The following is a 24,831-nucleotide window of genomic DNA, read 5'->3' as shown; positions in this document are numbered from 1 at the left end:
ATTGAAACAAATCTAAACTTATAAAAATGATTTTTCTGTCTGTCTTTCTGTATGTAACTTATAGACTCGAAAGCTACTGAACCGATCGGCGTGAATATTTGTATTCAGGGGTTTTTGAAGCCGGGGAAGGTTCAAGGCGCATCCTCTCTTGTGATGGTTCGAGGCCTCTCTTCCTCTGGAAGGGGGGGCTCGCATACAAATGAAACACAAATTTCTGCATAACTCAAGAACTAATCAAACAAATGAAACCAAGTTTAGCATGTGGAGGTTTTCGAAGGCAACAGATGTTTCTATGGAGGTTCGACACCCCTCCTCCATCTGGGAGGTAATTTTGAGCGATACACTTACATAGGTATTTCAATATGATAAGATCCGATTTAGCGCGACCAGCAGCATGCAGCTATACGAATTTGGGCTGAAAATCGTATGTTTGTCAGCTCCTATCATTATAAAAGATACAATATCAACTTGAAAGCGCTTTATTAGGCTTTATTTACGAATCCGAATTTGTTAAGAGATATTTACGATAGGATTCGCACATTGATATACGACTTGGTGCTGGCTGGGTATTAAAAATATAATGTATGTATGTATATATGTATGTATGGGGTTAGCCACCATCACCTCAAGGGTTTCCCATTGTATGCAAGTAGAATTACTGCAAAATCGAATTTATCTACCTAGCAACTTTCATGTAAATGCTGTTTGTTAAGGACCAAAAGGGGTTGGGTGGATCTATAAGCAATGTCGCTTATATTATTACACGGGATATAAGACACTCCTTCCAGCATAGACTTTCAGTTTCTAGATACATAACTTCGCCATGCAAGGTTATCTTGCGTGATGATTTGTGTGCTAGAAGGGCGCGTCAAAATCCTTGGGTTGACTTGGGTTGGTTACCACATCCCTCATCCAGCCTTCGATTCATTCGATACCCTGATGCTCCTTCCCCTTTACGATAATGATGGTATATGGCAATGGAATAAAATATGTGTTATATGAATATACATTATATGAAGATATATAGACAAAAACAGAACAATCTCACCAGCAGTCCTTCGAATGGAAAAGAGTTGCATCATTTGAGTTTACATGAGTGCTTCCATTAATTTAATTTTTTCTTCTGGTATCCATGAGCACTATTTAAACTTTCTTCGGCCCGAGTTTTCTTTGTACAGTAGGAGGTGCTTGCTCCATGAGCTAAAACGAAACAAATCTTTAAAATAACTTATGTTAAGCTTACCTACTACCAAGGTCGTGTTGCTCAGCCGTCATCCAAACCCGCAGTTTTGAGATCAGGCAGCTGGGAACCACCCAGCATCGCACCTCCTGGCTTGGCTACTCAAAAGAGCATTACCAGGTATGGCCACGTGGAGGCGCTAGGGGCTTGGGATGGCTAGAGCTATATTGGACGCTCCTCATTTGCCTTCCCCATTTCATACCCGGCTGGGTATTGAAAATACAATACCACAAACTGTTTGTGATAATACTGCTTTCGAAGTTGTTTCTGGCCAAAACTCAAAACACAATACAATACATGTCTAGTTGAATTTTACCTTGCATTTAGTTTGATATGCAGATTCTTTGGAATGCTATGGGAATGAATTTACATAACTGGTATGGGGAGTGGATGAAGTCATTTCGCCAAAAAGAATTAATAGCATTAGCATATGCAATGAAATGGATCCTGTTATCGATCAATTAATAGGCAAATGCAAGACCATTACGAGGAACGGGATCAGTTCCCAGTAGAAAGCACTTATCAGCGCTTATCATGTGAAACAAAGTTTGGCATTGGAGAAGTTTTATTATAGCAATAATCTTTTACTCGTACTATACGTACCCTGCCTTCTATTTCGAAATGAAGAACATTTTGATCAGATTTGTTGTTTCCTTGTTTGATCCAATCTGATTCATTTGGAATAATCCCTGAGCTAATAATCAGAATAAAGGCATACATACTAGAGTATGAAATATTTGTCTCAAAAAAGAAACGTATAGAAACCGCTAAAATCACTACCGCTAAATCGTAAATTTATCTAACTTTGTTCACAGAAGTGCAGTGCCTGTAATGTTCTACATGATATGCAATATTTTAGAATCAACTGTTTGAAAAAAGTTTCGCGCATTTTAGTGAAAAGTGTAGACCATTAAAATAGATTAAGAACATGAGGGGTCCTAGATTTATATTTTGTGTAACTCTAGACAAAATTTGTGCTAAAAGCCTTTGTATTATAGCTATCCATCTTAGGTCTTGCTGATTGATTGGGATTTGATCGGTCGATGTAGGGGGAAGTCGTCTATGCTCGGACACTTTAGGTTTTTAAGATAAAACACAAAAAATACCGGCTTTATTACCTCTATTTACAAGAAAAAGATCCTAGAACAATTTAAAACTGCAAAACAGACCTTGTGACTCCAGCCCTGGCAGGTTTGCTGTATAAAAGTTGAATAAAGTTCTATTCGCATAATTTTTTATTGAGAGCGCTGGTATTGTTGAATGCATGCAAAAATGTACGCGGCAACTCCATTTACAAAGCATATCAGCAAAGCATAGGTTGATATTTTTGCTGACATTTTACTGCAATTTTTTTCTGATTTTTTCTACGTTTTGCATTGCTTAACTAGTTTTATTTTACATAGGAATCAAAGATATAGCAATTCTAGATGAAGTAAATATATTTTGCTGATTACTTTACTCTCCGGTCATAGAGGACAAGTTGGTATCCGACCATAGAGGACACGACACAGTTTCAAAAAATTAAGTTTTTTCTTCAAAATCTAATATTTTTATGTCAAATTTAAACTGTTTCGAACAAATAACTTTATCAAGCCAACATTTAGAAGTATTGCATCTTTTATTCATTAAAAACATTTGCAACTGCACTTGTATGAAATTTACTCGATTCTCTTTGTTTTAATGGTTGAACCGTTTGACAGTTCTCATTTGTTTACCTTTTGAAACAAAGACGTCATAATTGGGACACCATAAAATTTTGCAATTTACTGTTGTTCCATGCTTTCCGAATATTTTTATCAATCTTTGTTTTTGATAAATCTTAGTGTCCGGCCATAGAGGCTGTCCGGCCACAGATGACTTCCCCCTATGTCTATATCTGTCTTTGTTGTATAACGCGTGCAATTGAAACTTTTTTTGTTCCTGTAAGTAGCAAACGATTGAAGACGTGCACGAAGCCTAGTTTATGCTGGCTGTGTGCTTAGAAATTGATTAATGTTGAGAATCTGCTATATCCTAGAAGAACGATTATTTGCACGATACCGGACAAACCTGTGGCGACGTCTTTAGAATGAGGAAAAAACACTTGAGAGGTTAAGAAACAGGCAATAGTTAAGCGCCACTGTGATATGAATTACTCAAGATACGACACAGAAATATTTATCCCTCTGTTTTTAATGTTTTTTTACTGCTGGCAACGTCTAATATTGTAAAAATAAAACTTTTTCCGCAAAACTAGATAAACGACGAACGAAGTTTTTTCGTAAAAAGCACAGTCATTCTTAAATACATTTGCGCTTTAAAACTGAAGATTGAAATTTGAATTGAAAAAGATAAATTGGTCCAGACAAACATTTTTTTATTACACGTAAAACTCTTCCAACACAGTCCACTGGTTTGCCATATGATCAAAAATTTTACAAAATGTTGATTCAAACAGGTTGTAGACAGTTATCAATTGCAATTTAAAACACTATCGGCCGAGGTATGTTTGATGCAAACTGTCCCGTCTTCGAGCGAGCGATCTGGCTGTCACTATTCTTTCCATAAGACACAAAGTAGACTTCCGGCAGGGTGTGTACGTATGTATTGACTGTAACAAGGGTTATTGAAAAGTAGACAGTAAACAAGTTTGGTAAAAAATCTTACCATTGCCGTAGGATTGCTGTGCTCTGCTAATAACAGCCGTAAAAAATGTCGCAAAATACAGCAGACAAATAAAACAGATTTTAATTGGCACTTTCATGTCGTAAGCGATAAAATGGGTATTTCGATCTGAATTTAATTCTACCAAGCCGAACAGAACCCCAATCTCAACTGAGCGATTGTTGGTCTGCAGAAGCTTTAGAGTCGCTACAAATCAAGAAAGCTTTTTAAATATTCATAGCTTTACGAAACCAGTTTCTATTCTTTAAATTCTACAGTCCGAGTTTATGATTTTCAAACATACCTGCCGTAGCATTTGGCCTTTAATAATTCCTAGCTAGCTAACTACTTTATGTTGCGTCTAATAATAGCAGTGCAAAAGGAGCTTGACGTTCCAGAAACATTATCAGAATTCCTATTCAAAATGCTTGCAAGCATTTTTTCCGCTGAATGATTTCACCCAAATCTTCAAACAGCAATGACTGTGAAATAGGTCAATGTTAGACGCAGACAGTTGTTCATTCATGTGTGGTAGCCGGTTATCATCAGGCAAAGGCGCTGTTTGTTCTAAATTTAGACTAATGAACTTGAAATGTTCGTTCTAACAAATAGTTATACTACCTAATTGATGCCACTAAACACACATTGCAAACTGTAAGTAGTAATAATTATTAAATTATTAAATAAAACGAAAACATATTTAATTATAAAACGAAAACAATTTAATATTACTATGTATACAGAGTAGAATTAAATTGGATAAGTTTTCTTTTTATTTAATTTCCAGGTTTCGTATTCTACTAAGACGCTCCAAAAACGTCAGTATTAAATTATTATTAGTAAGTTCTTACGTCTATAAAAAAAATCTAAAAAACGTATCTAGAGTTGTATTTCAAATAGTCTTTTGAAGATTCTCTTGCTGCAAAGCGAGCAGATGAAAGCAATATACCGCGCGTCTCCATTGCATTACCTCCATAAATAAATATACAGTAGACTCTCGAAAAAGTTAATCGATTGGGGAATGGGTCGATTAACTTTTCTGAGTAGTCCTAAGAGTCATTGAAAATGATAAATATAAAAGCTAAAAATATATTCTCGGACACAAGATACACATTTTTAAGTATCTGGAAATTATAACTTCCTTATAAAGAAATATGTGGCAAGATTTTTATGAAATAATACTTAATTCCATTCAGTAAATTTAAAATAGTCAGTTATTATAGTTTACTTTTGATTTTTCGTAGTCTTCGACAACGTTTCGGCATTGTTTGCACTTATTTTTTGTTCCCTACCGTTCCTTCTTTTGCATTTAAAATTCAATCTGAGTTTGCGCTTTTCCAGTTTGTTATCAAAAACCCTGAAACAACTATGTGCCCGTATTGAACTATTGCTACCATGAACGTACCATATTCTACGCAGTTAAGACATTTTTTTGATTCTTCCGCTATTCTAAGTATTCTAGATTTAAATTAACAACGTGGATGGCAGCAACGTATTGTGCTACGGTCAATATCTGGTAAAAAATATGGGAATTATAAGTCGACCAACAATTGAGTATATTTTTCGTTTTGTAAACTTATCCACGGTGCCTAATTCTGCGCACTTTCTTGCTCATGTTCCTAATTCTGCGCATGTTTGCTCCTAATTCTACGCACCCAAAAAGTGAAAATAAATACTCCTGCCATGTTATTTATGTCTTTACACGCTGAAAGCACACCAAAAAATCCGGTATTAGCCATTACCATTATTAAATCCATGATCCGGCCTTCTTGTGCTGTCTGGGTGGCAAAGGAATATTGTTATCATTTTGATTGCCTCATTTTAAATATTTTATTCTCGATAATGTGAAGGGCGAATTGATTCGGGTTTTCTGCATACTGAACATTATACTTTAGACTAATACTAAAAATTGTGTTTTTATATAGAAACCACTTTCCCACTCTCTGACAGCCCCATGAGGTTGGACTTTAAAAAAAATGGAAGACATGGTTTCATGAATTGGCGCTCGTAGGTTCGGACTCCGAGACACAGCACAGGATTCCAATCAATGCAAGTTAAAGATTCTACTTGAATTTTCATGCCTCTATACCTCAGCCATTTGGGTGAGGTTGCGTATTATTTTGCGATTTCTTCGTAAGATACATTACTGCGCAAAATTTGGAACATGAATAAAAAATCTGTGCCTAAATCTGCGCATTATTGCGTCGTATTTTTCCAACGAAAGCAATGCATGCAATCACTCTTTTTGTCTAAAACATGACTAAAACTAATTATTCTTTCTAATTATGCTGGGTAAGTTGATCATTGCAAAGAATTTCGATCATAAATTTGTGAATTTTCTAGAACGACAATCTTAGCGTTGGTGCTAACGACGAGGTTTTCTGCCATATAAAATACTTTCAGTTTCACGTTAAATTATTTCGATCTCAAATATTATGGCCCGTTTGTGAATAATGGCGTAATATTCAGCAGACATTTATAAAAAATAACGCTATGATCATAGTTAAGCACAATGTTAAAAAATGCTTATATAAAGAAAAATGCACAGAATTAAGAGCTGCGCAGAATTAGGAGCGGTCACGGTATAACGTTGATTCAACATTCCGTCAAAAACAGGGAAAAAACTGGAATGAAATTGACATTAACTCGTAGCATACTGATATTTTCAAATTGTATAAAATTGACTCAAATAAGTTTTCTAAAAAATACAACAATTATTCCAAACCGTAAGGAATTGGAATTGATATAAACCTTGGATTATTATGGATTAAATTAAATCACTGGAAAAACAAACTGATATGAAATAGTCCAAATATTAAATCGCAGAGATCCGGCGAGAAATCGGTCAGTTGAGGAAAAATAGAGCAACTGGAAAGGACCGACTTCCAGCAGAGCTTTATAAAAATTGCTAAGAACCGATAGCACCAGCATTTCAGTGGATAATTTCAACGGTTTGGTTTGTCCCATCTACAAAAAGGGCGATCTAGGACTAGATTGCTACAATTTCCGCGGCATTACGCTAGCTAATGCCGCCTACAAGGTGCCCTACCAGATTTTGTTACGTCGTCTATCGCCAATAACAATAAAATTTGGAGGGCAGTACCAGGAGGGCTGTACCCAGGGGGACCCAGGCTACTACGGATCAAATTTTTGCTCTCCGACAAATCCTGCTGAAATGTCAGGAGTACAACGTGCCACGCGTCATATTTTAGAATATTTCAGGGCAGCATACGATACAGTTGAGCACCAACACTTAATGCAGGTAATGCACGAGAACGGTTTTCCGGACAAGCTGACGCAGCTGATCAGTGCTACCCTGGAGCGAGTGACGTGTTACGTGCGTATTTCAGAAGCTCTCTCGAGTCCTTTCGAATCGCACAGAGGGTTGCGACAAGGGGATGTAGCCAAACCCTAGCCTTCACAGGTGACCCCGACAGCATTACTAGTAATCTTGGAACGACGGAGGCAATCTTCCTCAGACCAAAAAGGGAGGCTCGAAGGATTGGGTTACAAATCTTCGTGTCGAAAGCCAGTGAAAGCAACTTTTGCCTCCACGGACAGTGACTATTGATGGCGATGAACTGGAAGTGGTTGATAAGTTCGTATATTTGGAATTTATGGTCATCGCCAATAATACGAGTAAGGAAATTTAACGATGCATTCAAGTTGGAAATCGAGCCTACTTTTCCCTCCGCAAGACGTTTCGATCAAGGACCACACGCCGCCGCACAAAACTGACGATGTGCAAAACGTTAATCAGATCGGTAGTCCTCTACGGATTTGTGACAGGAACTTTGCTTACGGAAAACATACGTGCCATTTGCCATATTTGAACGAAGGGTGTTGTGGACTTTTTTTAGCGGAGTACAAACCGATAGCTGAGAGTGGAGTATGAAACACAAGCTGCAGGCACTACTTGGAGAGATTCCCATCGTACACCTGGCGAAAGTTGGGCACGGTGTTCAAAATACCGTTATTAAAAAAATAGGCAATTTAAACGGAAAATGCCAGTGAGTTTGTATTGCCATCCTACACCCCTGAACCAATTTTTAAAAAAATCGATCGACGAATTTTTGAGTCACGCCTTTTTGAAGTTTTAAAGAGCAGATTGCCCATAAAGTAAATAAAAATCTTCAATGACCCTTCCAAAATGAACGCAGATCACAGCCGGCATTGATTTTTCATGCAACATATGCCCATTGCCGACCATTTTAGGAATTTTACGCTGTATTGGGACTAATCAGAAATGTTCAGGATTAAGTTATCGCTGTGGAAAATAGCCAGTATCTAACATGAACAAATACTTATCATGCGACACCTCAAATGACGCCAGAATTTAAAAACTAGATCACTGACAGTCAGATCAACTACCTAGCGCCACGACAAGTTCCGGGGACTTCCGTGAACACCCAGACAAGTGGCCAATTTCGTCCATGAACAAAATCCTATGGTGCGATACCTTAAATGACACTAGAATTCAATAACTAGATCAATGGAAGCCAAATCTGCTATCTAGGGTTAGATTTGGTCATATCTGGACATATTTGGATGACCCCGGGAACTCGAAAAGCATATTATTGAAATTACGCAACTGACTTTATTTATTGCTTAAATTCGTCGTTCCGTTTTAAAATCCGTCCATCAAAATTTTTCATCGTCCGAACTAAAAATCGCAACAATGTTTACGAAGCTAACGCGCATGTATTTGTGTAGGACGGCATTTCATTTAAGAATGACGGAAATTAAAACGATTAGTCGACATTTTCTTCTTCGTCGCACGAAAAAACGTAGGAAATTTGACTGGTAGGACTTCTTTAATGATAAAAAGCATTCAAATCGATCTCAGCTCACTATGATTGATCGCGTATGATAGACAACAAACTAAAATATTGGGGAATAATTAGTTTTGCGTTGTGTGTCATAAAAATGCGGATATTTTTAATAATTTGTGTTGGGTAAGACGGGAATAGGCAATTACGACGAAGCACCAACATGCCCTATTTTGATTCTTAAGTCTGCAGTGTCTTCCCAACTCATATCATCGCTGTTTAATTACATGCAATAGGTTGCTAAAATATGTACTGAATTCTAAAATAATTAAAATCTGAATTTACATAATTCAATTTATGTTATGTTTAGATGTCCAGCAGACTACCACGTCAGCATAATCGTTAAGATTAGGACACCTCAGCCGCAGAAGGTTAATGAAACTCTATAAATAATCCAACTTGTAAAATGTGATAGGAAGAGTTCAGTAATAGCCGCCACTGATTTACCCCTCGTTACCTCTGACCAACGAAGTGTCGAATTGTCCAATACACTGATGTTTGGGCACATGCATAAATTTGGTATCCGTCTACTTTTTTAGTTGTTAAATTCTTTTTACAGATTGCTCGCATTTACATGATATAAAATAAAGACCTACCAAAATATGTGTGATTACAAAAGGAAAAATATCTTTCTCCTTCTATGTTTAGTCCCACATAAATCTTAAATATGAGGAATAATTTGTGATTTCATTAACGCGAACAGTTCATATTACATTTTAAATATACAATATTTTCAATCATATGTTAATATTATTTAATATGAGACTGAATAATGCAAAACTGTTGGGAAAATAACATAGATTACCACTTTACACAAGTGTAAATAACTGCATTGATGGTATGATGGCAGCTCTGGTTATGCTTATGACACAAAACGCTAAAGTGAAGAGCAAGCATGTGCTTATAGATTGAGCTTTTGCTATGGCTCTCTCACAAAATAAAATTTGCTCGCGTGCGATACGTTAAAAACATAGTTGCCATATTAAAGTTAGCATAGAAAAGTTCATTCGAGGAAATAAATATATGCGAACAGATTAAGAGAATACATGAAATCCTGTCAAGAACATACACGTATAGAACATGTTTAGCCCATGGGTCAAGATTAGAGAACCTATACCTAATTAGCAGGTTCGACAAAATACGTATAAAATACAGTCGTGATTCAATTTTCGCTTCTTTATTCAAATTTTAGATGTCACCTAGTTAGTTTGCGAGAATTTCAGAATTTGCCCCGTTTTTACGTAAATTTCGAAATTTACGCGCAACATATCCCTCCCGTGTCCCGTAAAAAGCAATCTGCAAAAGCAGATTGTTGGTAAATTCAGGCTCAGGGCTCAGCCAACATGTTCGACTGCGAGTCAAAGCTGCGACGTTGGTCTCCAATGATCTGACCAACATTTACCTCATTCAAGCCCACCCAACGAACCGGAACTGAAAATCATTAGCATGCACGGCCGACACATTCGCACGTATCAATACGGTTGATGATGCACAGCGAAGTTTATGTAAGTTTTTTTATAATAAGCATAAGTGAAATACAAATTCTGAGAAAAAAGGTTTATTATTTATAAATTTGTCTACTTTTGGCATCACCGATTGAGAGAACGGCCCGCACCGGGATATTTGTTGTGTTGTGAGAGTGATTCGCGTGACGAGTCTCGTCTCTTCTCATGTGATGCGGGGACAGGGATATGGTGCTACCCACCCATTAGGAGCTTAGCTTGCTGGCTGAGTGCGAGGCTGAGTTCGAAACACAAACATCGACCTCTTCTGAGATACACTGGCAGCGAACAGCGATACACCATAAAGGCCCCATACCGGTGCTGTCTGTCGTCTGTACTGTAAGCAAATGTTCCAAATGTTGCACTCAGCTTATACAGTTTACTATTTCATAACGTCGGTGGCAGTGGTCGCAGCCGCTTAGGATTGTGTTGATCGTGTGTGCTTGCTACTAGCTGCTTATCATTGTCGCTCTACCAGCCAACGCGAAGTGCACATATTTTTGACATTTGTTGGGAGCTGTGATTGGTTGCTCTAAGCAAGAACTGTGGTTACTTCGTTTGTTAATTTGGTAAAACTACGCGAAGTGACAACGTGAATCGGCAGAACCTACGGGTAAGTTGAAATACACAATCACTGATGACATCACTATGACGGTGCAAAAATGTTACTTTCCTATCTAAACAGGATTGGATATCTGCTGCGTTGTATAGAGCGCAACAACGGTGACGTAAGCAGAAGGAATACATTCCAATCATTTTGCACCCGGAGCTTAGTATTGAGTAGTAGCTGTTCTATTGGCGAGCCGAGTAAGTAGCATCAGTTTTCACTCTTATCTGTTTAGTTACATATCAGTAGATTTTTGTCTGTATTATGGTGTCCCATGCATTAAAAAAGCCAGTATATATATAACGACGCGATGGTTGGTTAGATTCAGTCATAGGCTTACAGGCTCTGTTATCATTAGGCGAGCGCGGAAAGTGATTTTGTCTGAGTTTTCAAAGCATACCTCTTACCACGAATTGAACAGTATCAGAAGAAAGAAAAATATACAAAAGGATTGATATAAACACCCACACAGTGTACTCGAGCATCAGTATTATAACACCGGTAAGTGAGTCATGTGGTTTCGGTCTCAGTAAACAAAACACAAGCACGATAGGTCTATTTGATTTCTATGGCACCTCGTTTTGCCCAAACAAATCAATGCAAGCCGTGGAAAAGTAAAAGTCATCGTCATTCGGAAAAACGCGATCATTAGTGAGATTAAAGGAGATACCAGTTCAAGGCTATAGAGACCGACTATACACGGCTCATGGAATTTATTGCTAGCATTACATAACGTGTCGCCTGCGGTTTAGGTTAGAAATACGACGATTGCCAGAGATAGTAGGTAATTCAATAACCTCAAGGCCGTTTACATTACTAAATGAGCGATCAAGCTAATTCTGGTTGAATTGTTCTGCGCACATTTTTAAACGGTCGATCGTGTGCTGCTGCATTTCACAACATATTTTCCTCGCCTGTTTTCCTGTTTTTTCTTGTGAAATGTGATTTATGAAAAATGGAACTGCGAAGAACAACTGTTGTAAGTCTCAAAAAAGTTTTAGAATACACTTTGGATGTAGGTAGGTACTTGCAGCCTATATTCACACTATATTCCTATCACAAATTTTGGTGAACACTTAAAGCATATCACATTGTTTTATGCTCAATCTGATTTCGCAACATAACGATTACTGTTTCGTATAAATAGTCGTCAAATGGTGACACGCCAGTTTTACGGTGTTCTAAAAACTCGATTAAATTTATTTAAATAAAAAAATAAAATGGCTTGTCCATAAACTGATACGGAAACTTTTGTATAGATTTTCGTGGTAAAACTTTCTCATATTTTGTCTTAGAAATTTATATGAATTAGTACGTTTAACAAACAAACAAATTAACCAATTCCCATAAGTAGGCAGCTAAATTTTGCTTTACAATAGCAATATTTTTGTATTGAACAAAATCTTTTTGTTTTTTGACTTTATTGCTTAAATTCGTCGTTCCGTTTTAAAATCCGTCCGTCAAAATTTTTCATCGTCCGAACTAAAAATCACAACAATGTTTACGAAGCTAACGCGCATGTATTTGTGTAGGACGCCATGACAAATGTTATTCTGCATAATTTCTGCAGGTTAGCCAAGTTTTCCTGGCTGCAGAATAACGACAATGCCTTGCGTGAGTAATTTTCATTTATGAATGACGAAAATTAAAACGATTAGTCGACATTTTCTTCTTCGTCGCACGAAAAAACGTAGGAAATGTGGCTGGTAGGACTTCTTTAATGATATAGATCTCATCTCACTTAGATTGATCGCGTATGATAGACAACAAACTAAAATATTGGGGAATAATTAGTTTTGCATTGTGTATCATGAAAATGCTGATATTTTTAATAATTTGTGTTGGATAGGACCAGAAGAGGCAATTACGACGAAGCAGCAACATACCTTATTTTGATTCTTAAGTTTGCAGTGTCTTCCCGACTCATATCATCGCGGTTTAAGTAGGTACATGCAATAGGTTGCTAAAGATATGTACTGAATTCTAAAATAATTAAAACCTGAATTTACATAATTCAATTTATGTTATGTTTAGATTAGGGCACCTCAGCCGCAGAAGGTTAATGAAACTCTATAAACAATCCAACTTGTAAAATGTAGTAATAGGAAAAGTTCAGTTATGGCCGCCACTGATTTACCCCTCGTTACCTCTGACCAACGAGGTGTCGAATTGTCCAATACACAGATGTTTGTGCACATGCATAAATTTGGTATCTGTATACTATATATTAGTATATTAGTATATATTATATGCGTATACTATATATAGAAATATTTTTGTATTGAACAAAATCTTTTTTTTTTTGTATACCAGAAGGGAACTGGGTTCAAAATGCCACTGTCGCAGTCAAGGAAATTGTCTTTTGAAGTTGGCCCCCATTGCTAAATTTTCGAATTGCCTATAGCCATTGAAGGGGTTTAGCTAGATTATTGTAAGACTGTGACCCAGTTAAAGTGCAAGCTACATGGTTAATAAAACCAACGATTTTCTTGGGATTGATGTTCCATACAGAGTTTTGTCGTTGCACATAACAGGAGTTGGCACGGTTCAGTTTCTGATTGCGTTGATCATTTTAAAGAAGCTTTTCGTATCGTCCCTCTCGAAGCAATTCGTTTCTTACGACGGTGAAATCTCGGACCCTATTCTCACAGTCAACTCACGTAAAATTTTTAGGTGAGAGTACAATTTGCGATTCTCAGAGTCTGAGTCAGAGAATGACTTCGCTCACCTGGGTGACTGTACAAATCAAGGGCCCTATTCTCACAGTCACCTGACCTCACCTAACTTCTCTCACCCGACCTATTCTCACAGTCACCCTCACCTCATTTTACAGGCCCCATTTGAATTGTACAGTCACCCAGGTGAGCGGAGTCGTCTAGGTGACTGTGAGAATCGCAAATTGGGCTCTCAGCTAAAAAATTTAGGTGAGGTGACTGTGGAAATAGAACCCCAAAAGGGGAGCTCTTAGGTGAGGTGAGGGTGACTGGCAGAATAGGGCGCGTGACAGAAGTGAGGTGAGTGAGGTGACTGTGAGAATAGGGCCCCTCTTCTCGGCATCTCTCTGTGTTTTGGCGTGTCGCAGTTGTAGCCAACATGTAGGTTCTGGCTCCATTCTTCTCAATAGTCACATGTTGGTACTCTGCGTCACTCACCACTCACTGGACGTGAATGCAGCAGTAGTACCCAACACTTCTCGCACTGTAGTACTGATCGCATCGTGGATGTACTTCCACTGTCCGTTCAGGTTCTCTCCTGCTTGTTCATCGATCCGCTCATCAGTTTTCTGAGACTACTCTGCAGCAACTCCTTCCACTGACAATCGCCGAATGTTCAATCGTATCTTCCTTGTTGGTCTCGATCTGAATAAGTTGGACAACCGATCCGAGTCGACGTTTGGTCCAGGCCTCTTCATTGGGATGTTTGCAGGTTTGCTTCCGAATGTTCCGTCGTGCAAAATAGGTACTGCAGTGAAGTTGATTAGCCTCAGGCCATTGTCGTTTGCGGTAGGATGGAGGCTTTCTCTACCAATAACGGAGCGAAAGAACTCTTCACGTCTGACCTGTGCATTTGTATCCCCATTGAATATCTTTATGTCATGTCCTGAGTACTCTCCCTTTGTTCTTTCGAGAAGATCATATAACTTATCTTTTGCGTCACCGGGTTAGTCGCTCGTCGATGGATATACATTTATCAGGCTGTAGTTAAAGAATTTGCCCTTAATTCTCAACACACATAGACGGCCATCAATGGACCATTAGGTAGAAATGACACCCTTCATTTATTTTCCATTTAATACGAATCCGAACCCAGGCTCTGCTTATTGCCACCACTGTAGTAGATCGTAGATGTGATACTTGAATGTCGTGCCCGCAATAGGATATATTGTTCGAAATTCGCGTTCTGCCGTCTTCATCCATCGCACTTCCTGGATGGCTGCTACCTCGACCTTCATATTCTGCAGCTCTCTGGCTAGGATACCCGCGCGTGTCCGTTCAAGTAGAGTTCTGACATGCCAAGTAGTAAGTTTCCAATAATCGTTGTCCTTTTTCGTTCGTCTGGGTTCATACCGATTATTCCATTATTCTTCCTTTCTTAAATTAAATAGGGCTGCAATGCCTAATCTCTCAGACAGTTCTGCCATCTTGGGTAAAGCTGGTGAGACACAGCGTTGCATAAGTCAGTCGCCCGGTCTGGATCAGTCACTATTGTACACCGTCCCTAACCTGGGATCTAGTCGCGTGCTTGGTAAGGAAACGACAATCCGTGGGAACATCTCTGTCCTGGACTACACGTCATCAATTCGTTGAGCGCCACAAAACTGGTTGAGCTATCTAGCCTGATGAGCGCCTCTTTTCAATCAGGTCATGCCCAACATGGGCTTGAAAAAGAAAACAATACGTTTATTCACTAGATCCCGCAGTGGTCACAAATAGTTTTCATTTCGGACTCCTGAATAAACTTCTCGAGTTTGGGAGCTCCATAACAGGAGCTATGAGTAGTACTCCTTCTAAAACCTTAGAAGCTCTACTAAATCTTCTTTCGCTACAATTCATTGAGCTGGATACTGTTAGATGTGCTCTAAAACTCAAACGATCGAAGAGATTGCTCGATGGCGATCTTGTTGGACACTTGAACATTCCTGAAGAGTTTTCCGTAAGTCCTTTAATATTGATGAACCATATTTCAAAGCGAAACTATTTCGATCACAAAATTTCGTTTTCTTGACTTTATTCGCTTCGATTGGAATGCAAGAGAACCGGATTTTCGCCCAAAATAACTGGATTCCTACATAGATGGACAAGATAAGATAACATTGTGGGTGCTGATATACCAGGTCCAGGGATTAATGTTTCAGACTCAATGGGAAAACATCCCACAGTAGGTATTCCAAGCAGGAATATACGCAATACTAGAGTGCGTATCAATCTCATAAAAAGGAAGCATTTGCGGTGGAAGTAACAGATTGTTGACTGTCCGTTCCGTACTCCATTTAGGCTGAACTTGGATCCTTCCCGTATTCCGGCGATGTCGAGGCTTACAATGCGGGATGTATCCCCGTGACGCTGGTCCACTGCAGACAAAGTGGTTGCATCTCTCCGTCAAGTGTCTACTGGCTCGCCAAATCACTGTCGGGTAGAGTCCGGGCTGATCCGTGCCTCATCTAGAAAGGCGACGGTATGCACAGAGCCGTGTTTTCCATGTAGCACAATTGGCATGTAGAGGAAGAACGATTTACCAGGGTTTTCTTGATGCACATGACACCCTTGGTCAGACGAGCGTGAACCGGTTTTATTCGATGAGTTACTCAAATTAGCATCAGTACTGACCACTGATCAAATACTGATAGTATTTGGAAACTTGTCGTTGTGCAGCAGTGTATGGTGCTTGAATTGGCATTCATTTTTTTCGCACTTCTTCGTTTGGCACACACCCTAGTGTCGCCGCAGACGTCTACGACAAAGTCCTAGCTTCCTCACATCTGCTCAGTGCGAATCCTAAGAGAGGCCCAAGAAACTTTTGCATTTGCAAATAGATGTACAAATAGATTTGAGTTATGGAATCAGTTTCCGAAGAAAATTCCTTGGAGTAGTGCTGACAGCCTCTGCCAGAGAATACAGCCAGTGAATGACGGAAGTCAAATTGACTTGGCAAAGTTTGTCTGCGTTGCGCCCAACTCACTTTTATCACCGGGGGTAGCTTGTTTACAAGCTGATGCAGTAGCAATCCGTTGTAAAGCTATTACTCTATACCGCAGGCGTCCACGGTTGCGCAGAAATTCTACACACTGACGGCAAAGTGTTTATTTTAATTTATTTATTTAACTACATATCCACGTAACACAAGTAACCTTATAATGGTTTTCAAAGTTTGCGTACAATGTGATTTCTGATAATAACCAATCAGTTCTAATAATAATCAGTTTTCTGCTGAGAGGAATGTTTTACAACATATTTTGAAGGCGGCGTAGCTTTTAGCACTTTTGCACACGCTCGGCAGATGGCTCCAGAGACAGATACTACGGTGACGAAAGGCTTTCCTGCCAACATCAGTTACACAACTGGTTAGCAAAAAAATATTTGTTCTATTTGATTGGGAGAATGAGTAAAAATTTGAAAAATAAGTTGAGAAAATTTTCAAATGTACACACATCCAACCAATGAGTTTTGAAAGATTGAAATATGATCAAAACAGCGAATTTTATGGACGTAACGAGTGACGGAATTAAAAGCCAACTTGAGTTTCGAAATTCTCGTTAGATACATTTGCAAACAGGACACTACCATATTCGAACAAAGGAACAATAAGAGTTATAGCTATTTGTAAACGTGTAGGTTGTGGAGTGTAATGACGTATCAGCATCTTTGGCTCCATAATTTGAGCAACTTCATCAAAAAACATTCTCTTCGTTCTGAAAATGATTGCTTGAGTTTTTCCAGCATTTAATCGAATACCATTTGAGTTACTCCAATCCATAATTTTCTTTATGTCCATATTAATTTTTTTACGAGAATGTCGATTTCATTACTTTTTCCGGGAAGGTATAATTGAAAACCGTCAGCATAAAGGTGAAATTTACAGTATAGCAATTGCTCAGGAAGATCGTTAATAAACATCGAGAACAGAAGCCGTCCTAAAATTGATCCTTGCGGGACTCCGCTTGTTACGCTAGCCAAGTCTGATATTTTATGCCGTTGAGCTCAACATATTGTGATCGGCCGGACAGATATGAATGAAGGAGCTTTTTGAGATTTTTGAGAGTTCTAGAAGACGCCTCTTTAAGACCCAGCTGTTGGATGTTTCTCCAAAGTTTGTTTGTTGAAAGTTCAGGGTTAAGATGGGAAGTGAAAAATTCTTGCTTGGATTTTTTTACTTCACGATTCACAATATTTCTTAACCGCGTAAAATTGTTCCACTTACTAAGACATTGCTAAGAGATAAGCTCCAGCAATTATATGCTTCCAATCGGTTTTTAAATAGCACATTTAAATTCTGAGTGATCCAAGGACATTTGGGATCGATGCTCTTTTTCTTTCGCAAGGGACCATGTTGATCGATGATGGATAAAAGGGTGTCGTTCAAAATAGCTAATTTCTCATTTGCATCATTGTATTGTTGCATTACAGAGAGATCGGCATTACGTAGATCCTGCCCAAACTTATGGTAATTAATTTTGCCATATTCACGAGTCCAATGATATTCGGGAGCGGAATATTGGCTTTTTATTATATAATCGAAGCAAATTAGATCATGATCACTAATACCTCCAAATGAAGACTGATACAAATTTTTGATATTGAAAGTACAGTTACCCGCTACTAAATCAATCCAAGTTTCTGGGCAGTTGGGTCGATGACATGTGGGTAGGGAGGGCACTAGTTTAAAAGTCACCGTATCAAGCTGTTTCAGCAGCATTGTCGCGGATGGTTCAGCAAATTTTAGCAGATTAATGTTTAAATCGCCCATGATTAAGATATTCGGCTCACACGAGGATAGTTCAGCAATTATGTCGAATATTTCGTTTAGACTAGAAATAGGAATGTTAGGTGGTTTGTATATTATCCCGCAAACAGTTTTTAAACTAGTAAGCTTAATAAAAAGATAATCTACTTCGCTACCTTTTTGAGATGTAGAAAGAACACAATACTTCATTGATTTGTTTAAGTAAAATGCAACTCACCCCCCCCCCCCCCCCGTGTGTTTTGGTACTGCTCAGGCGATCAGATCGTACAATTTTAAAGTTACTTATGGCTATTGATCTGTTAGTGTTTCCTGGCTTAAGCCAAGAAGTTTCTACTACTCCAAGAACCGATATCATTGTATTTTCGAAAAATGCACGGAAATTATCAATGTTGTTCAGTAGACTGCGAGCATTATGAAAACCAATTTTTGTGAAATTACGAGATTTTTTGGAAATCAACGAACTTAAACTGGTGTCAGAAAAGTCGTTAACCTTTGTTGCCGATTCAATGTAACTGTGCAAGCCATCTCTAACCGAAACGTGTGCAACAGGGAAAACTTGAATTGAGAATGAACTGATTGGTGCAGAATTACTCACAGTTGTTAGCCTGATGTATGAGGTCGAATAGTGACCGCAGAGTTGTCGTTTTTTGGTTGAAAAGGACGAACTATCACTCCTTCCGGCCAGTAAAGGCTATCTCCTACAGCAGCGGTTCCCAACCTTTACAGCAACTTCCAGATCAGCAGACACCGACACTTTGAACGAGACGAATGTCAGGTCGCTAAGTTGTTTGCCCCTAGGCACAAGCTTTGGGCATCTCACAGAAGAGTTTTCGATATTCAGCGTTTCTCGAAAATACTCGATGACATCTTGTTCCGATTGTTCGACGTGGAAAGGGGTGATGTAAAACGATTTTAAATCTTCAGTTGAAACTTGTTGGCGGCGTTCGGTTCGATTTACTATTCGTAGAGGATTCACACGACGAGCTCTGGATTCGGGGGCTCCTTCGAATGATCCAGTTCTAGAGCCTCGTGTGTCTCCAGCAGAGTTAGATAGAACGAGGGTAGAGAGGGTGGCCGTAGCAGCAGTGATAGCAGTAGAAGCAGTGGTGGTGGCACTGACGTAGACGGCAGTGTCAGAAAAACCGATGTCAGCATCAGTGGTAGCAACAGCAACAGAGTCCAAGTTTGAGTTGGTAGTGGCTCTTACAATGCCTGGGCAAGCAGCGTTAGAAATCGTTGTTGGACGTTTTGACGCAGGAACATTGGCGGTGTCTGGGATTGGTGGTACATCTTGCTCAGCGAAAGCGTTCCCAAAGTTGGAGTGCATCGTACTATCAAGATTCAAACGATCTATGCTTTGACGAAAGTTTCATACCGTATTTATTGATGTGACCAAAAGTTGTTGTTGCGGCCGCTTGTCGCTCATTGATTCCCTTCTAATTTGTTGATACGTTATTAAACCATTCATCGCTTTAAAATTTTCAGCATATTGGCCCAGTCGAAGATCCATTGAGTCAACTCTTATCAAAATTTTGAGGATGTGAGATTCTCGATCCATAATAACGGGATTAAAGTCGATTCTACAGGCCTCACAGAACCATAGCAATCCCATATTTGATGACCACGCTTTAAAATTCGTTGCATTGAGCCCAGAGCAATTCACATGCAGCAGTTTGTTACAAATTCCACTGCAGGGGACGTATTTTTCGTTGTCTTGAACAGTTCACTAGTTATCATCTTAGGTAGTTTATCATCTCTCGGCGCCGGTAGACAGTTAATCTTTGCAATTAGTGTATGTACGATAGGTTCTGGCTAGCCAAACATCATTTTTCGAGTTGCCCGACCTTTCAGATTCTTTTGAAGACGGATAATATTTTCCGCACCAGAGAAGCCCCATATGTCAGTAGTGTTGTTGAAGAAAGATAAGAATAGGGGCTACCCCTTAGGGTTGCCGGAAAACGTGGGAAGTTCCTTAGAGATGGGCTTGTCGCGTTTCCAATTGCTGATGTGTTAAAGAATAAATCGCTACCTGAGTCTCCCTGTACACAAGGATGCGACTACTGTGGTGTCGAGGGCCATGACAATTCGAGTGGCCATCGACCCATTCGCTAACACGGCTTCGGGTTGACACAGCACTCGATCTTCTTTCGGTTGCATTCCTTCAAGCAAACGATACTTTTTTCCAGAAATGCTTTCTGTTTAGCCAATTCCTCTTCAGCTACATACTTGAGCTTTAAGGATACTTGTGACGGTCGGCTTGACGATCCGGGCACATTCGAGGCTGGTTTCTTCGGCAGTTTTTCATCAACGGGCTGGATCTAGCAGAGCTAACAAAACTGACGTCACTGTTGCTGCGGAACATCACTGATGTTGATGGCATTACTCCAGTTGATGTAGCTACCTTGGCTTCCTCGGGGTTTCCACTTTAAATATCTGCTGATGATTGGACATGGGGCACTGCTTGTGATGTCTGACGTTTACTACCATTCTGTGGAAAAAGTTTCTTAGCATTTGAGCGGGGTTCGTGGACACCGGTTGCAGCTTCGCCCAATGCACTGGTAATGATACCATTGGTCACACGTATCACAGAACAACATAACGTTTGTATCTTCTCCGCGATACACCTGGCATGACCAGTTATATTTGGATCATCCACCATTTATACATTACCATGACTACCAATTTCCTTGTCACTCGCTATCTTCGACCGTAAACTTCAACTTGATATGACCAGGCTTGATTGACTCGTGTATAAACGAGAATAATAATATGTTGGAAATTGCCAACGGGATCGAAGGGGTTGATGAATGACACTATCTCAATTAATTAATTGTTTATAGTGATTCTAAGCTTAAGAAAGGGATCTCCTTTGTAACAATAAGTTCAGAGAACCGTAAAGATTAAAAGGACTTTTTGATTATCTCAAAAAACAAGCTCGCAGGAAAAAGAAACTGTATGATAGCAAACGTGATGTGTGGATTCAGTTAATTTATTATCTCATAAATTGTATACATTATTAAAGAAGCACAGTATTAAAGTATCGCTATTAAAAGATCGAATAAAAAAGTTTATCATTTATAGCAATTCAAGCTACCTACTGTGCATTGCAATTTTCTGTATAGTATTAAAAAGCGATACAACTTGAATGTCTTATGCGTGTCTAAGTCGCTTATTTTCCTAGGAATTTCTTAGAGCCTAACGTTTTACGACTGACATCAATCATCCATCATTGTACAGTTCAGGCTGTCTGAATGACTGTCTCCGTTTATCAAACAGACAGTCTAGAATGTTCGTTTTAATTTTATAGTTGGTGATATTTACTTACTGATAACTACATATAGGATTCAATTTTATACCTTCGGTGTTCATCCAGTAACTTGCTGCTGGAACTTAAAAATTCAAGGGCAGATATTAATTTTTTGTTCTCGTGTGAACAGAAACGTGAAACCGAACACATCGAACACATTGTTGGCTATTCATCGCAAAACTGACTGACAAACTTTGCACATTCCGCTCTCGTTTTTCACGTAGACCATAACAAGCTGCTTGTACGATGGGGCTACTGAGCGAGGGCAGCCCGCTGAGCTGGGAAGAAACGAAAGCGCTGGCGCAGCATGTTCGTGAACACGGAATCGAACAGTTCATCAACCTGTACGCCCGGCTTAAGGACCGCCAGGGAGATGTGCTCAAGTGGGGCGACGAAGTGGAGTATGTTATCGTACGTTTCGACGATGAAAAGAAGGAAACACAGGTGTCACTACGAGCCAGGGAATTGCTAGGTGTGCTAAACGAAAAGGAAGCAGCTGATCCGAAGGGTAATTGATGTCCTTACAATGAAAAAAATTTAAAAAATACAAACGATACTTCTTACAGGTGTAAAATCTCTCTGGCGACCGGAATACGCTGCGTACATGATCGAAGGTACACCCGGTAAACCGTACGGTGGTCTGCTGGCTCATTTCAATGTCGTCGAAGCGAACATGCGCTACCGTCGCATGGAGGTGGCCGAGCTGTTACCAGCCGGCGAGCACGTTATGTCGATTACTAATTTTCCCCGGCTAGGCTGTCCCGACTTCACCTATCCGTTGGCAAAACCCACCCCGGATGACGTGAATTGCGCAGCTCGATCGCTTTTCTTCCCCGATGAGGCCATCTACCCGGGACATCCTCGTTTTAAGACGCTTACTCGCAACATCCGTCAACGTCGGGGCGAAAAGGTTTCAATAAATCTGCCTATTTTCCGTGATAAGAATACGAAAATTCCTGTGGAGGGCAGCCTTCCCGATAAACCGGACTTCGTCCATATGGATGCGATGGGTTTCGGAATGGGTTGCTGCTGTTTGCAGCTGACTTTCCAGGCCTGTAACATTACCGAGGCGCGAACGCTCTACGATCAACTGACACCGATGTGTCCCATTATGTTGGCTCTAACGGCTGCCAGTCCCGCCTATCGCGGATTCCTGACCGACGTCGACTGTCGTTGGAATGTCATTTCTGCCTCGGTAGACTGCCGCACCAAGGAGGAAAGGGGAGAGGTGCCACTGAAAAATGATCGATTCCGAATCTACAAATCTCGCTACGATTCCATCGATTCATATCTCTCCCCGGCAGGTGAAAAGTAAGAAAAACGTCAACTTTAGGGAAAATGAGATTTAATGAGTTAAATTAACTTCAATTACAGATACAACGACGTTCCATTGGTTCTGGACGAAGCAATGTACAAGCGGCTACGCGAGGGTGACATCGATCATCTACTGGCGCAACATATTGCCCATCTTTTCATTCGCGATTCGGTTTCTTTGTTCAGCGAAAAGGTCCACCAAAACGACAAGGAAGACACTGATCACTTTGAAAACATTCAGTCGACTAATTGGCAAACGATGCGCTTCAAGCCACCTCCGCCGAACTCCTCGATCGGCTGGCGTGTAGAGTTTCGTCCTTGCGAAGCACAACTAACAGACTTTGAAAATGCTGCCATCGTATGCTTTGTCGTTCTGTTGACCAGAGTAATTTTGTCCTATCAGCTAGATTTCCTGATCCCGATCAGCAAGGTAGACGAAAATATGCAAAACTCTCAAAAGCGCGGAGCCGTCCTTACAGAGAAATTCTGGTTTAAAAAGAACATTGCCGGTTTCCCGGGACCGGACGCCAAAAATAACGATCAGCCTCGGTCGGACATCGAAACCAACAGTCATAACAATGTTGACGCAAATGATTCCACCAACCCGGATGATGAGTACGAGCTGATGACAATCGATCAAATTATCAATGGCAAGGGTTGCTTCCCGGGGCTGGTTCCACTGATCAACAGCTACCTCGGTTCGATGGATGTCGATGCAGATACACACTGTACCATTCAGCAGTACCTGAAGTTAATTCAAAAACGGGCATCCGGAGAACTACTAACAACCGCTTCCTGGATCAGAAAACAGGTCACAGAGCACGAAGAGTACAAGTAAGTACCTATCAACAACCGATTCGATCCCGAACAGTTCCTTACAGCTACATACTTCCAGACAAGATTCGGTAGTGAGCGCCGGCATCTGCTACGACTTGCTGAAGACGGCCAAGGACATTCAGGACGGTATCAGGCCGTGCCCGGAGCTGCTCGGTAGCAACATCAATTCGAAGACGGCCGACAACATTCCGCCAGCAATCGAGAAGCATCTGACCAAGCACTGTTGCTGAACTCGCCCGGCGGCAACCCGGTAATGTATTGTGCATTTAAACAAACAAACAAACGAGAAAAAAAAAAACCGTACTGGCGCTGTTGGAAATTTATTAACTGAAAATGCGGGTAAAAAGCTAGTTTTTGGCTCATTTTAAATGGCAGTTTTGACTGATCCAAAGAAAACACAGAAGAGTGACTTATTTGACGAGATGGGGCGAATAGTTTTAGTTTTTCTCTATCGAATCCAGTGTTTGTCTTTTATGTAAGGTTTAGTTTTTTTTTGCGAAATCTGTTGTTTCGTTTAAATTGTGTTAGGTAAAATTTTCTATAGCTTTTACGATCCATCTGATGATATATGACTTTTTTTTATTAGTTTAGTATTTTGTTCCGTTTAATTTGTCTTTGTGGGAAGTAAAAAGTTCAGTCTGGCATTGCGAGATACAATTTAGTTTATACAGTACCTAGTTTTATAGTTGAGAGATGTTGATAAACAGTAAAATTGTCTTTATATTGAAACGAGCAGGTGATTTTCACAGTATAAACTTTTGTAGGCCCACTTTAACAATATAGTATTCCTGATAAATAAGTATACCATCCCATCTTCATCGCCGACAGTAACTGTTGTTTTCATCATGGAACTGTTTCTAATAAAAAAAACTTTAATAAAGCACATCTATTCGGCCTGCAAAATTGTTTTTAACACTTGAAATGTGAAAGAAATGTTCACAGAATATTGGTCGAAAAAGTAGTCATGGTACAAAATGCTTCGTTCAGTGAAAAGGAATTATCAGACATTCAATCGAAATCATCATATGTTTAACTCCGAGCTCCGACAGAGAGATCAAACACGTGAATGGTTCGATCGAAATATTGAACAA

At 39.6% G+C, this 24,831-nt stretch overlaps 1 protein-coding gene across 3 annotated transcripts; it reads left to right on the top strand.

The window, feature by feature from the left end:
* The first annotated feature begins 10,584 nt into the window (after nt 1-10,584).
* Nucleotides 10,585-24,629, top strand: LOC128741422 (glutamate--cysteine ligase). Of its 3 annotated transcripts, none has more exons than XM_053837229.1 (6): nt 10,585-10,827; nt 10,900-11,021; nt 21,814-22,097; nt 22,156-22,900; nt 22,964-23,737; nt 23,799-24,629. In XM_053837229.1, exons 3-6 carry the CDS (start codon nt 21,836-21,838, stop codon nt 23,968-23,970), a joined length of 1,953 nt encoding a protein of 650 aa, XP_053693204.1. In that variant the 5' UTR covers nt 10,585-10,827; nt 10,900-11,021; nt 21,814-21,835; the 3' UTR covers nt 23,971-24,629. The 3 variants fall into 3 exon arrangements, with proteins under 3 accessions (XP_053693204.1, XP_053693205.1, XP_053693206.1); XM_053837230.1 differs by having other exon boundaries at nt 21,720-22,097; XM_053837231.1 differs by lacking the exons at nt 10,585-10,827; nt 10,900-11,021 and adding an exon at nt 11,187-11,322.
* The last annotated feature ends 202 nt before the right edge of the window (nt 24,630-24,831 follow it).

This window comes from Sabethes cyaneus, chromosome 3 (genome assembly GCF_943734655.1).
Source record: "Sabethes cyaneus chromosome 3, idSabCyanKW18_F2, whole genome shotgun sequence".
NCBI classification, from domain to species: Eukaryota; Metazoa; Arthropoda; class Insecta; order Diptera; family Culicidae; genus Sabethes; species Sabethes cyaneus.
This window is presented reverse-complemented; position numbering and strand designations above follow the sequence as displayed.